General features: G+C 39.6%; 2 protein-coding genes across 2 annotated transcripts in view; both read left to right on the forward strand.

The window, feature by feature from the left end:
• The first annotated feature begins 2,266 nt into the window (after window positions 1-2,266).
• On the forward strand, window positions 2,267-4,358 carry myct1b (myc target 1b). Its single transcript, XM_035674242.1, has 2 exons — window positions 2,267-2,424; window positions 3,455-4,358. Exons 1-2 carry the CDS (start codon window positions 2,370-2,372, stop codon window positions 3,955-3,957), a joined length of 558 nt encoding a protein of 185 aa, XP_035530135.1. The 5' UTR covers window positions 2,267-2,369; the 3' UTR covers window positions 3,958-4,358.
• A 95-nt stretch (window positions 4,359-4,453) lies between these two features.
• The window catches only part of tulp4b (TUB like protein 4b), a 15,299-nt gene continuing 5,279 nt past the window's right edge, over window positions 4,454-14,473 (forward strand). The window contains exons 1-15 of the mRNA XM_035674243.1: window positions 4,454-4,996; window positions 5,648-5,936; window positions 7,593-7,862; window positions 8,454-8,582; window positions 8,684-8,845; window positions 9,111-9,291; window positions 9,386-9,493; window positions 9,598-9,764; window positions 10,638-10,862; window positions 11,016-11,250; window positions 12,713-12,836; window positions 13,061-13,205; window positions 13,475-13,568; window positions 13,674-13,817; window positions 13,970-14,437. Coding sequence (XP_035530136.1) covers window positions 5,919-5,936; window positions 7,593-7,862; window positions 8,454-8,582; window positions 8,684-8,845; window positions 9,111-9,291; window positions 9,386-9,493; window positions 9,598-9,764; window positions 10,638-10,862; window positions 11,016-11,250; window positions 12,713-12,836; window positions 13,061-13,205; window positions 13,475-13,568; window positions 13,674-13,817; window positions 13,970-14,437 — 2,470 coding nt within the window. The 5' untranslated portion in view covers window positions 4,454-4,996; window positions 5,648-5,918. The remainder of the gene's footprint in view (window positions 4,997-5,647; window positions 5,937-7,592; window positions 7,863-8,453; window positions 8,583-8,683; window positions 8,846-9,110; window positions 9,292-9,385; window positions 9,494-9,597; window positions 9,765-10,637; window positions 10,863-11,015; window positions 11,251-12,712; window positions 12,837-13,060; window positions 13,206-13,474; window positions 13,569-13,673; window positions 13,818-13,969; window positions 14,438-14,473) is intronic.

Genomic DNA, 14,473 nt, shown 5'->3' on the forward strand with positions numbered 1-14,473 from the left:
CCCCCCTCTCTCTCTCTCTCCTAAGCTTTGTGTGTGGTACTCCATAGTGAGTTCATAGTGACCTTTACTGACTAATAGTGATAACCTAAAATGATAACTGGATGCTAACAGAAGAGGCTTAAGGCCACATTAAAAAAAAAGGTACCACTTTCTAATGGATCTTTGGATTTATAAGCTGTAAATGTTGGCTTTAAATGGTTAATAAATAATTTACTAATGTTTTATTGAGCAGGTTTTAGCCATTAAGGAGAACAGGTTTTGGGGGTTGTCAGGTTGTGTAAGATCCCTCCTCCTTAGCTATAGGTCTTTAATTAATCAGGAAGAGCCCTCAAATGGGAGGGCTGCAGACCATCTGGACCACAATGTATTTGTTAAGTCATTAATAAAGGGCCAAGTGTTCTAATAGGCCAGCAAGTTCTTGGTCAATATCTAGATTGAACTTTTTGATAAGCAAGTACGAAACAGACCAATAGACGAAGGGAAGGCTGTGTCTTCACATACTATCAAAGACAGTCATAGTTTTGCACTTCCCTTTATGCACTATAGCATTAGAAACGCTGAACAAATACACAGATCAGTACAAACCCTAACATAAGACAAACCAACAAGGTAAACAGTAACAAAAAAGGGAGGTCATGTCACACATCAAAAAACAATTAAACAAATTATAATATAAAATAAATGTATTTTCTAACTGTGATCCACCAGATCCTTCAACACAATCTACTGCTACTATATTCTAAAAATAAATACCAAATCCTACAGACTATACTGTCAAATTTTCCATCAGTGTTATATAAAAAATAACCTTGTGCCACCCAGCTACCGTTGGAGGTTTGCGGTCTGTTTGCTGTAAGTTTTTAAAAAAAGGTCAGGGCCTACTCACTTTCTAATAAGCCTTTGCAAAGCTATGAGACAGTCACCTGTAATTATAAATGTAATAAATACAAAAGAAAAATTTAATAGGTCGATACTTATAAGATACTTTATTTTTAACATAGCCCTGATCCTCTTGTGCTCAGCAGATAACAAAGGAAACAAACTCTGTCTTCCAACTTACTGGACACATTCAATATTAACATTAATATTCAAGAGAAACAATGAAGCAGAAGCGTCAACTCACTCCAGACATGAAGTTGGCAGGTGACTGCATGGAGTTTGCTATCTGCTTCCTGTGGTAGAGACCTTTACATGCCAGCTGTCTCTCTACATAGTCAACATTATGTAATTAATGAAGAAACACACACATAATCTTCCAAAGGACACAGTGCAGAATATGTTTCAAGTTATTATATAAAACCAAGACGTTTTACCAAAAACTACTTTGACTTTCTTGCTAATTCCAAACAACACTTTCAGTTTAAAACTCCATGTCTTATAGTTACGTTAAATAACTGTAACCTGCTACAACACACTTAAAATGTCAATAACCCAACTGAAATGCAACCCATATAAGCCTGCAGCTGAATTCATTTATTTCTTATATGATGTTTCAGGCTACTGCAGAATATAGTGACTGGAGGTTCCCTGACTCTTATTTACAAGTACTTCTGCGCCACCTGCTGGACTGTTTTATGAACTTCTTAACTGCACATACAGACTTTTCCTCATATAAAACATTCTCTATTGCCTGTTCCTTAATAAAATTGTTCGAGGAATTTGTAGAGTTTGGGCCTAAAAAAGTGCCAACCTAATAAAGGCCTTGCTTTAATGCAGTCTTATGAAAATGGATAAATATATTAATTTGTTATAAGGGAATAGTATGTATACTGCATCAGCTGAGCTGCAGGATGCTGGTTTGTGGTAATATCAGCCTGAGGACTCTGAGGGCAGAGGTGTAGTGGGAACAGTGCAACAATTGAAGGAAATCCCCATAGAGACAGCAAGCCTGATAGACTCTCCCGTGCGTAGATTTTCATGGTTCAGCTTATCCAGAACCGTGTCAAGACACTTGGAAACACTGCCAAGACTTCTTACGTCAGAAGTAAGATTGTATTTTTAATGGTTCTGATTTCTTTTTTATTTAGTCTTACAGTTCTATCACAGGGCCTATGTATAGCAATAAACATGTTTTTGGCCACAAGCATGCCTTTACTTGAGCCAATAAAGCCATTGTTGAAAAAGTATTGATCCTAAGGAAATGATGCAAAAGGAAACAACCCTGTTTCCCAGTGTTATGTCCCACACAGATAAGCAATGCACTTGCTAATTTTAAAGCCAGAGAGGGAAGGAAGCATGACAGCAAAGTTTCCGCTATACCAAACACTGTAGAGGGGAAAAAAACCATAAAGCCTGTCTTGGAAAAAGCTTAGTGTTGGTCTGTCTGCTCGGACTGAGTGTGGAATCGAACACCAGCTTATGGTGGAATTATGGCACATAATGAAACACATCCCCTTTCGGAGATACTAAAATCATTTAATTTTGGTGAGTGTGTCTGTATTTGTTTCTTGTGAAGACCTAGGGAGTATTTCCTGGAACCACTATGTAAGAGTAGCATGTTGTTTTGTAAAATGCAGATGTGAACAAATTACATTTTAAACCTATGTGTCATCTCTGAAACTGGCTTTCTAAAGACTACTGAAACACACATTATTTTCAGACTGATGTATCTGCTTTTGGAAAATTGACAAATGGGCTCTAAATAAAGCACTCAATATGTTAAAGGCCAATAGATATTATTTTGAAATTAAAATATATACCATCCAGACCACTCAGGTCGTCTATTATTGTCCACAGAGTTAAAACAGTTAGTACAAACAACATATTTGGACAGAAATTCCAGAAAACAACTCTTAAGTTCTTTTAAAAAGCAAATTAAAACCTTCTGTTTGCCACTTCCTGTCATTCAGTTAAATATGAGGCTGTTTATTTATATCTGTCTTTGAACTTTTTCTTTCATATCTTATCTTAATACCTGTTTAAGTCATACAAAACACATTGAATTGCCTTGTTGTGAACAACTTTTTGTGAGAAGTCAGGAAACTTTTGAAGTCAGTATCTATTTACAGTACTGTATCATTTCTGGAAGAATGTGACAATCAAATGATGAAAAAACACCAATTATATGGTTGGTTTGTGCTTCAACACAATGATACTCCATAGACAGTGAACCCACACGCCGGTATGATGTAAGATTTTACATAACATTGTGCCCAGTATAGCGGTGTCCAGCAATAAAAAAATCAATACAAAGAACAAAACTTTGTGAAACAAATCTGGCACGTATGAGATGTACTTTATTGAGCCGATGCAACTGCTCCTTGTCTATGCTAATAAGATTTTATTTCGAATTTGAAATGCAGCTGAAACAGCCATCTGGGGGATATAATCTTCCCCATATTGGACCACAATGCATCCTGCCTCATACTCTACTAAACATTTCCAACCATTATTCTGATCCCCCGCCACTTCCCTTTTCTGACACTCTGCATTGATATTTTTTTTTCCTTTCCAGGCGATATGATTCTAGCCTTCTGTTTATCTGTGCTTGTGGGCTTGTTGCTGGGTGCTTTGGTCTACGTGCTGTTGACCTGGGCATCCAGACGCCAGGCCACCGCCAGGATTACCAGGCGCTCCAAAAAGAGATCTGGCACTTTGCAAACAGACAACCCCATGAGCAACCAGCTGGGCCTCTACAGAAGCACTTTTCTGAGTGTCTACAGACAGCCCTCTCTGGAGCCAGTGGGCCCTCTGGGGAGTAAGCCCGGCGTCGAGAGCTCCACCTTTCGTCCAGTGGCCAAGAGAAGCAGGCCGAGCCTGGACATGGGAGAGGACACTGAGGTCAACATGCCTGAGGACACAGCAGCTTCAAACTCATCGGATTCAGCATCCCTCGTGCCAAACAAGAGACATTCCTTCTGGTTGGGGAACAACGGGCTTAAAGGCTTCCTACCCTCACAGACTCCCCCTCCTGCATATGACAGTGTCATCCATGCCTTTGAAGAGACTTGCACTTGAATCTGTCCACATAAATACAACAAGAACTGGAACAGGAGAACATTGTGGGATTACACAGGACTTTCTGGATGTGCTCTTTATAAAATCAGACCTTTTCTGACATTTAACTGTCTAAAGCAGAGTTTCCTTAACCAAATAAGATGCTTCCACAGTCATCAAGTCTCAGTATTATATTATGAGACATAGATTAAAGGTGCAACTAGCAATCATTTTCATAATTGATAAATTGCATGTTAGTTTCTCCATTATAACAAAATAAGGTGACTTTTTCCAAATATATACAAAAACAAGCAGCAAATCAGTTCTCTCTAGTTGTTTGTGACCACTGCAGAACATCTCATGACACATGATGTAGTAGAGAGAGTCTGAGGGTGGATTTTATTTTCATCACGTGAAGATGAGGTGTGCTAGATAGTTCTTATATTATCTAATATCACAATAAAGATTTAATGGTGATTTATTCCAGTGCGTGTGCTTTTGTGCAGAAATTAGTTTATTTTAAACAAAATGAGTGAATCTTGAGTCATCATAGGCTGCTTATATGTGAAATTTAGGAAGGTTATGGTGAAATCAGTTACTTAATTAATAGTAATTAACACTGTGTCAGGGACGTAGGACTGTCGCTTACCAACACATTTATCACATCAAGGTCTTGTGTCAGTCACTTCAACTTACATTACAAAGATGGGGTGCGCCGTGTGAGGTTGCCATTATGAAAGAAACCCCCCTTTGAGGTGCAGCAGTGAATCTAGTATCGATTATAGTAGCCTGTGGACCAGACTCCATAACAGAATGCGTAAAAAAAATTGGTTAAACTACACATATTTACCTACAGTGATTATTTACAGGCTTATTACGTGCATCGGTGCTCTCGTTTTAACTGGATATGAAGTTCGGGCTCTATTTTCCGTGCTACCTGCCTCATGGCAACCCGTTTTTAAAGCCACAACCCCAAAGTGCGCCAGCGGAAAAGTGCCTGGCAACACGACCGCACTGTGCGCCGACTGCCTCTGGATTAACATTGTTCTAGCGGCGTCAGGTACGTATAACTGCATAACGTTTGTCCATGTAACCTCTTTGATAAAAGGCACTTCTTTATTTTCCTCCGCAGCTCATTGGTCTCGTCAGCATTGTCCAGTTCAGACTGCTGCATGCGGTCAGCCACAAGACGCCTTTGAATGAGAAATGTAATTGATGTAATGGGTTATGTAGTGAGAGACCTTTACGGAGGAGATGATCTGTCTTATACTTCGACTTTTATTGGATGCTGTTAATCTACAGTCTTCAAAGCAAGAGGCAGATTGTTGGTTTTTTTAACCGCTGTTTGATTGAAATCTTACTATTTTATCCTTATTGTCTGCATTAGAATACGTTAATGTTTTTTTTGTTTTTTTTATGTAAAAATTGGAAAATAGGAGTTCACATTCTTGCCTGGCTGCTCTGGTGTTTGACGTAAAATAGGAAGAACGGACAGTATCAGTACCCATGGAGACTGCGAGTGCACTGATCTCCAATGCAGTGTTGCTGTTGCATAGAGACTGAGAAAAACTGTGAATTTCAAGGTTGATGCACTGAATGACAACACGGCTATTTTAAGCAAGAGCCACCTCTCTATGTCTCTTTTAAATTACCTTACTTGTTGATTAATGGTGTTAAATCTTCTTAATTTTTGTCTCCTTCATTGCAACAGGATTACACAACTCTCCAGAGCCACACCAGGAAGACATGGGGTGGGCCACTGTCATCAAAGAAGCCTCACATCGTTTCGTGGCAAAAAAAACCCTGGAGTGCAGAGCCGCTTGATTTAAATTAATGTAGAGCTGGACAACATCTGGCTGTATGATGTATTTTACTTGCCCTTAGATTTAATTGTAAGTACCTTGAGTAGAGGAGCCATCACCCTTCTGTGCATCCTCTGAATGGAAATATGGACACCTTCAATGGAGGAATTTTGACTCAACATGCCCAGGAACTATGAGGTATGTTGAATTGCTGCTGTCATATCAGAAACTAATCTTACTTAGCCATTTTATAAATTATTATTACATAATATGCAATTTACTTTCCAGTGGGCCAGTCGGTATAAAGTCATTCTGTGCAGCCAAACATTATTCAGAACCTGATTTTAAATTGTAGAGGAGATCCCAAAGTTTCCAAAGATGCCACATAAGTCACACCATTTTTTTTGTGTGAAATATGTTACACATGTTGCCTAGGCTATATAGAGAGAGTCTTGAGCTGGACTATTTTAATCAGTGTAGATGTAGCAAGAGAATAGATAATATGTGATACTGTCAGCCATAAAGCTCCTTAAAGGGAAATAAAGTTAAAGGGGTAAAGGGTTTAATGTGTAAGTGGATTAACCCTTACAGTAGATATTTATATTGGGAAATGTTCTTTTTCTGCACATATCAGCCATTAAGGACATTTTGTTTTCTGACAGTGTCAGTCCAGAGTCAACTGATTCTGACAAGACTCAAAATAAATGCACTCAGTCTGAGATATAAGTAATAAAACCAGTAATGGGGGAAACAGTATTTCAACAGACATTACAATTCTGCAAACATTTTAAGGCCCTAAAATAGAATATACGTTATATTTAAATACTTTCAGTTTCAGTTTGTGAATCTGTACAAATATTGGACAGACTGTAGTGATGATGTCATCTGGAGCTGCTCCATAGACAGTGAATAATAGAACAACAGCTAGAACACTATGAGCAGCAGTCATGGTGATTTTACTGCTATAGGGCAGATGTAGTGATTCACTGTTGCAAGCTTTGTTCACTCAAAGGAAGCTCATTTGGATTGAATATCTCAAACAAAGAGCGTCTTAGCCCTTTGTTTCAGTCACTAATTTGATGACTGTGAACTAGCTTAGTAAGGTGTTGGACGCCTATTGGTATCTGTGTATGTAGTATATAAGTAAGTAGTGGGTCTTCTTTCAGGGTAAGGCAGTGCAATATTAATTTTGAATTCAGCTTCTTCACTTGAACACATTACTCATCTTGGTGATTATTGTCTTGGCAACCAGTATATGCAAAGCTATCTGTTCATTTTTTTGACAGAACAATCTCATCACAAGTGAGGTGCATTTAGTGGCCGTTCTGCACATTTTAATTGTATCACAGTTTGCCAGATTGACTTTAAATTATTAAATTAAATTAAAAAAAAATTTCTGAGCACTTTAAGGGCGGCTTTATCAGCCGTGATGACTTAAAAATTAAGAAAATGTTCATTCTGGAAACAGTAGTTGACAGAATGATCTTACCACACGGTCCATTTCGTAGCTGAGGCTTTTGATTGTATTGCACAATCTTCCTCAATAGATGGAGTTACCACAAGGCCCAAGAATGAACTTTGAATCTCAGCTATTTAATGTTAGTTAGTTTTGCTGTTCTTCTTTGTTCTTCTCTCATCACCGTTGTTGGACTCCCAACCTCAGTAACTAAAACCCACCTTCATGCTGACTACATTTCCACAGCCAACCGTGGAGCAGAGGGCAGTTTTAAGTAGATTTAGGGTCACAGACAGACACAAACTCGTAGTGTACATTGAATCTGATTTAACAATAAGTACAAAAAAGTTGCATATAGCAGCTTCAACTTCCTCTTCTTCTTCTGCTTTACCCACCAGCCTGGTCACTCAGTAGGGATGTTGGCTGCCGTGGAACATGGTCCCATCCTCTGCAGCGACTCCAACATCCTCTGCCTTTCGTGGAAAGGTCGGGTCCCCAAGAGCGAAAAGGACAAGCCGGTGTGCCGGAGACGGTACTATGAGGAGGGCTGGCTCGCCACAGGGAACGGGAGAGGAGTTGTTGGGGTGACGTTTACATCGAGTCACTGCAGGAGGGACAGAACTACACCTCAGAGAATCAATTTTAACCTGCGAGGACACAACAGCGAGGTGGGGTCTGGCCTCTAGAAATATCACTGCCCTTACTGACTCTTTTTTTTTGCAATATGCTTTTATTGAAAGTTAAATACATAAAGAATAATTCCAGAAATCAAACTGTTACTTTTATCTTTCATGTTCCCCAAATAATCCTTCCCACTCTGAGAACTGTCTAACAAAACTGACAAATATTATTTATTTATATCTAACCCACCGTTACAGAATCCTCCGTCTTGATCTAAACATCAACATTTCCTGTCTTTGAGTTGTAAAAGTATGTAAGTAGTATTAGTAGAAATATATATATATATATATATATAGCATAGAAAATTAAAATGTGTACCATGTTGCATAAAATAAATAAATACTGACTGAATAATTTTCATATACATCCAATTTACAGATTCAGAATGTTCACTATGTTTGTATTTTCTCTGTATGCGGACTTTCTTCTAACTGCAGAGGACTTTGAAATCACACACTCACCTCTAAAATACTTTTTTAGCATTCTGCTCATACTGCATATTAATCATGAATGTTCCTCTGTGCAGCAAAGCCACCTGTGTTGCAAAAATTAGTAACTGTATTTTTGGGCTTTTACAGGTTGTCTTGGTGCGTTGGAATGAGCCATTTCAGAAGCTGGCCACTTGTGATATGGAAGGAGGTATTTTTGTATGGATCCAGTATGAAGGAAGATGGTCTGTTGAGCTAGTGAACGACAGAGGAGCACAGGTAGACACTTTATTCTGTTATCACCTAAAGATTGACAAAAGAAAATGCACCTGAGAAAAGACTAAGACAGTGTTGTGTACACATATACATCTTTCCTCAAGGTGAGTGACTTCACTTGGTCACATGATGGCACTCAAGCCCTCATCGCATATAGGGATGGCTTTGTGTTGGTCGGCTCAGTCAGCGGACAAAGACACTGGTCCTCTGAGATTAACCTGGAGAGTCAAATCACCTGTGGCATCTGGACGCCTGATGATCAACAGGTACACATTGTCTGATAGAACTCTTATGAATGCCTTTTTGTATTATGTAACCTTTCTTTCTGTTATAAAACATAACAAAAGTTATCTTTAATAAGAAAAACTAAATCAGGGGTGAGGTCATTTCCTCTTGCTTCTAATGCTATCCTCAAATACAAGATGAAATGACTTATATAACAGGCTTTCTTGCTGCATTTTTCAGTATTTGATGCTCCAGAGCATTTCCACCATGTCATCTATTAAAGTTTAATGTACAATGCCCCCTCAGGTCTTGTTTGGTACAGCAGACGGTCAGGTGATAGTGATGGACTGTCACGGACGAATGCTTGCCCATGTTCTCTTACACGAGTCTGATGGGATTGTGAGCATGTCCTGGAACTGCCCTGATTTCCTGGTCGAGGACAGCACCGAGAGCGACACAGACTCTGATGACAGTATTCTGCCTTTAGGTACAAACACATCCCCCCACTGCTCATATGACAGCGTGCTACCTTGTCTTGGCTGTGGAAAGCTAATGTACTTACTTTTCTTTGTTCCTCCAAGTGCGGAGAGTCAAGCCTTTGTTGACAGTCACCTTTTTATCAGGAGATATCAGTTTAATGAACAACTATGATGACCTCTCTCCTGCTGTAATTCGCTCCGGGCTGAAAGGTATAAAAATCCATGTTTTTATTGTGATATTTACGAGCATGTTCATGAATTGTGTTGCTCATAACCCATAAGACATAAGGTTTTTGTACTCCATTGCTCCACAGACGTCGAGGCCCAGTGGTGCTCCCAGGGAGACCTCCTGGCTGTGGCTGGCATGGAGAGACATGGGCTTTCTGCTGACTCTGCCTGTGCGTCAATCATGAGGAATGCCCTTGTTAAGTTCTATAACGTCCAAGGAGAACACATCTACACTTTGGAAACACCTGCACAGGTTAGTTCTGTATAAATTGAGGTCTTACTGGTCAATATGGAATACAATTAATATCAAAATAATCATTACATTTTCAATTTCTGTTTACACATTAATATTATTTATTTGATTTGGTGAGGTTCTTGAAATGGACTGAAATGCAATGAGAGGTCAAACTGGAACTTTCTGCATGTACTACCTATTAATACAATTAAAATGTGTACTAAATAGTTGAATATGATTACAAAAAATAGTACAGCTTTAACACTGCCAGTGTAACAGGCTTGGCTCTCATTTGAGTCAGTACTTAATGTACACTAATGCCACTGAAGTGAGTAGACACCTCAGCAGATTCAAGAGTATGTGTTTTGTCAGTCACTTATGGGACATAACCTTTATTTCTGTTGCACTGTTCAGAATAAAAGAGAGAAATGAGTACAACAGTTGACAGATAACTGAAAATCAGATAGATAGATAGATAGATAGATAACTATATTAATCCCAAAGGGAAATTTCTGTGTTACAGCATCTACTGTACATAAATCACAAAAAAACAAATGGCAAAATAGACTAAATCAAATAAAACATATATAAAGTACAATACAGTAATATACTGTAATATAATGTGCATTAGTACAAGTCAGGTAGATGCAGTATTGCTAAAAGCTATACAGTAAGGTGCAGAATCATCCTTGAATATGAAGGATATGATGAATATACATAAGTTATTTAATTATGCACACACACTATGCATATATAGGGAGTAACAGCAGCTGAATCCGTAACCTAGGAGATGAACTGTCCTTGTTATATTGAATGAGTTAATGCTTCACTGCCAGTGAATGTTCATTGTTAATTACAGTAGAAATTTATTGTATATTAACTGATTTTCAGAGACCCATCACCACCATCTGCTGGGGTCACAGAGACTCTCGTCTGTTCCTTGCGTGTGGACCAGCACTGTATGTGGTGCGTGTGGAGCACAGGGTGGCCAGTCTGCAACTTTTATGCCAGCAGGGCATTGCCAGCGCCCTGCGGGAGGAAAAAGATGTGGGAAAACTGAACATGCCCTCGCTTCTCTGCTCTTATGTCACCACTGCTTTCATACCCACCATCAAGGTATATAGATTCCTGTTTAAATGCTGTGCAGTAACTGTGTACAGTTGATTTTTTTTACCAACTTTGCACTGTGATATTGCAAAACTGCTGACAGAGGCATGTTTTCATTTGAGCATCCAGCAATTCTACAGCCCTTTCCTCTCTTTGTTTTAGCCCCCAATCCCTGACCCCAACAACATCCGTGACTTTGTTAGCTATCCCACAGCTGGGAATGAGAGGCTTCACTGCACCATGAAGCGAGCAGAGGACAGCCCAGAGGCAGGCGGACCCTGCTACACTCTCTACCTGGAATATTTAGGAGGACTGGTGCCCATTCTCAAAGGAAGGCGCATCAGTAAACTACGGCCGGAGTTTGTCATTATGGATCCAAAAACGGACAGCAAAGCAGGTGGGCTTGGATTTTTACACAGTCTTATACCTTTTATGGGGACTATATTTCTGGTAACAGTAGTTCCAGTGAGTTCTGTGCATTATCCAGAGTAATCACAAATTAAACTCCACTACCTGCACACTTGTATTGGTGTGGTGGCAGAAATTTCATTGGTGTATAGTTATTGTCATATAAACAATCATACACAGAACAAAATATAGCTAAATTTGTTCTCTGAAAATAAATCTTTTAACCCATCCTAAGTGTTAGGAGCAGTGGGCAGCCTCTGTGCAGTGCCTGGGGACCAACTCCAGTTCTGAACCAGTGCCTTGGTAAAGGGCACTGACAGCAGAGATTAACCTAACATACATGTTTTGAAAAACTGGAGCACTGAGAGGAAACCCACACAAACACAGGGAGAACATGTAAACACAGAAAGGCCCTGCCCTAGCTGGGAATCAAACACAGCACCTTCTTCCTGTGAGGCAGTACATTCCTGTATAAACTGGATAAACTGACGCAAGACTTGACTAGTTTGACATTTTGGGAAATAGGCTCATTCGCACACTGCTAAGCGTTAAAAAGAAGGTCGATACCACTCTGATGTCTGTATGCTAAATATGAGATTGAATGAGATGAAGTGTAGCTTAGCATAATAACTGGAAGTAAAGGGAAACAGCTAGCTCGGCTTTGTCTAAAGTAAAACAAAAATCCACCAACCAACCTCTCAGTTTAACATGTTGTATCTTGTTTGTTTAATCTGGACACAAACAGAAATATAAAAATGACAAGTAGTGGTTTTATGGGGAGTTATGTGCTGGAACTATTTCTTGGCCAGTGACTTCCTGGAGTTGTCATGACAACATAAAAGGGATTTAAATACATAAATAGCCCTACTCAGAAAATTGTTTTTGACATATATTTGACAGACGTGACATGAGCAGTTGTATTGATCTAATCATCTACTAGATAATGATACCACAAACATTTCCCAAAATATTCTTTAAAAGAGGTAATATGGATTACAAATTCTGAATACTGTTAATTTATGCAGCTGAAGCAAAAAGTGAAGTGAAGTGAAGTCAACTCGAGACTCATAATGATAGAAGACCGGGCCAAAGGTAATCTTGTTCCTTGTCAACTTGAAATTAAATATGCGCCTAGTTGAGCTCTTCAAACATGTGCTCCATTTTAAAATGATTGCATATTCATGTGGTGTGCCCATCATTCACCTTGAGTAAAAACAAATACAGACTCCGGTGATTACTGCTCCTCTCTGATGTAACATAGTCTGAGGCTTGGAACAGGAATAGCCTGTACCATGACCTGGCTGCACTGGGGTTGCATTTAGCCTGCGGTCCCACCAAAAGTGTGCTTGCCTTATAATTATGTTCCTTACGTAGAGGTAGTTTAATGCCATGTTAGTATGTATGAGGACTCATTTCACACTCACTATTTCTATTTTGTGTTTTTGTTCCAGAGGAGGTGTGTGTGAATCCTATGATTTCATACACTGACAGCTGCAACTGCTCCGACTCCAGTGACATTGAGTTGAGCGATGAGTGGGTCGGGAAGAAGTCACCAAAGTTATCCCGAGGAAACAGGTCACCCAAACTCTACATGTCAGAAATTATATAAATTAACTCCTTTTTTTTTTCTTTTTTTTTTTACACAATTCACAGGCCTGAACTACAGAGTGTTTGCAATATATTTCTGTATGATTTGTTTCACCATGCTAATTGAGCTCATGACTGTAATTAATAACATCAAATGAAAATGTAATTTCAGAGGAATAGATAATTGAATAATTTACTTCTTTGTTTCAAAGGATGAACATGGAATCGAGAAAATCTCCCAAACTCTCACGCGCCAATCAGGAAGGCCAACGGTCACCACGGTTACCAACAAAGAAGCCTCCTGTTCGATCTCCTAGTCTGACACGTCGAGAGTTTTCAATGGATGGCATTACAGAGGTATGAATCTGCATTATCTAATCTAATGCTAATAAGTAACTGTAGTGTAACAAAAGACTTTAAATGGTGAATCTTGAAAAAAAGTGATTTATGTTCACATATTATGCTCTTAACAAAAATGTTCCTCTATTTGTTAAATATCAAAATCAAAAACAGTTTTGCTTTCACTCTACCTAATATATTAACCTGTAGGCTCATATCAACTGCTGATTACTTTTCTTATCGCACCAGTAACTCTCATTTTTATTTCCTTTCCTTCTGCTCTGAAGCACAACTACCTTGCTCAAGTCACATCCAACATTTGGGGAACAAAATTCAAAATTGTTGGGCTTGCCTCTTTTCTCCCTGCCAATCTTGGTGCAGGTAAATGTCACAAAAGTCACCCTTCACGTTTACCATTCTGAATTCTTTCTTTCTTCATTCTTGAATTTAACAGTCGTCATAACATTCCTCTACTGTATGTTTCAGTCATCTATAAGACAAGTTTGCTTCATCTGCAACCGAGACAGATGACGATCTACCTTCCAGAAGTGCGAAAAATTTCTCATGACTTTATGAGCCTGCCTGTGTTCAACCCCAATGTGTTCAGTGAGGATGAGGATGACTTACCAGGTGTGACCTAATAAAAGCACATTTTCAGTTCAGAAGCTTAAGAAATGATATGAAGAAATTGGTGTATTTTCCATTTAGTTCAATGCTTCTGACTCTGAATTCTGTATTTGCTGAAAGTCACTTACACAGTTCTTCTCTTTGTTTTTACAAAGTGATGGGGCCATCTGGGGTGGCAGGAGACAATCCTCCCTGTACAGTCAACATTCCCATTGCTCCCATCCACAGCCCGGCTCAGGCCATGTCTCCTACTCAGAGTATCGGCCTGGTTCAGTCACTTCTGGCCAATCAGAATATTCAGCTTGATGTCCTGACCAACCCTACAGCCACTGCAGCAGCTGCAGCTGCAGCGGCAGCAGCTTCTGTCCCCGTTACTGATCACGGGCAGGATACAGTTGCAACACCATATCCAGTGCCAACTAGATACTCAAACCCTGGTCAGGTGATCTTCAATGGGCTGGAGATGGGTCCTCTTCTTCCTGGTACTCTTCCTCCCCCACCTCCACCTCACCATCTCCCACCGCAGCCTCATCCGCAGCGGTCTCATTCACAGCAGCCTCGCCAACAGCAGTCCAAACAGTCCCAACAAATGCAGGCACAGCAGCAGCAGCAGCAGCAGCAGAAAATGCATCATCACCAACAACAACAGCAGCAGCAGC

The sequence above is a fragment of the Morone saxatilis genome, unplaced genomic scaffold (assembly GCF_004916995.1).
Source record: "Morone saxatilis isolate NCDOM2014 unplaced genomic scaffold, NCSU_SB_2.0 Contig3, whole genome shotgun sequence".
In the NCBI taxonomy this organism is placed as follows: Eukaryota; Metazoa; Chordata; class Actinopteri; family Moronidae; genus Morone; species Morone saxatilis.

Excerpts from the sequence above, each read along its gene's own strand:
- myct1b (XM_035674242.1), top strand. The coding sequence starts at position 2,370 with ATGGCACATAATGAAACACATCCCCTTTCGGAGATACTAAAATCATTT. Across the intron at positions 2,425-3,454 it reads ACTAAAATCATTTAATTTTG|GCGATATGATTCTAGCCTTC; the intron begins GTGAGTGTGTCT and ends TTTCCTTTCCAG.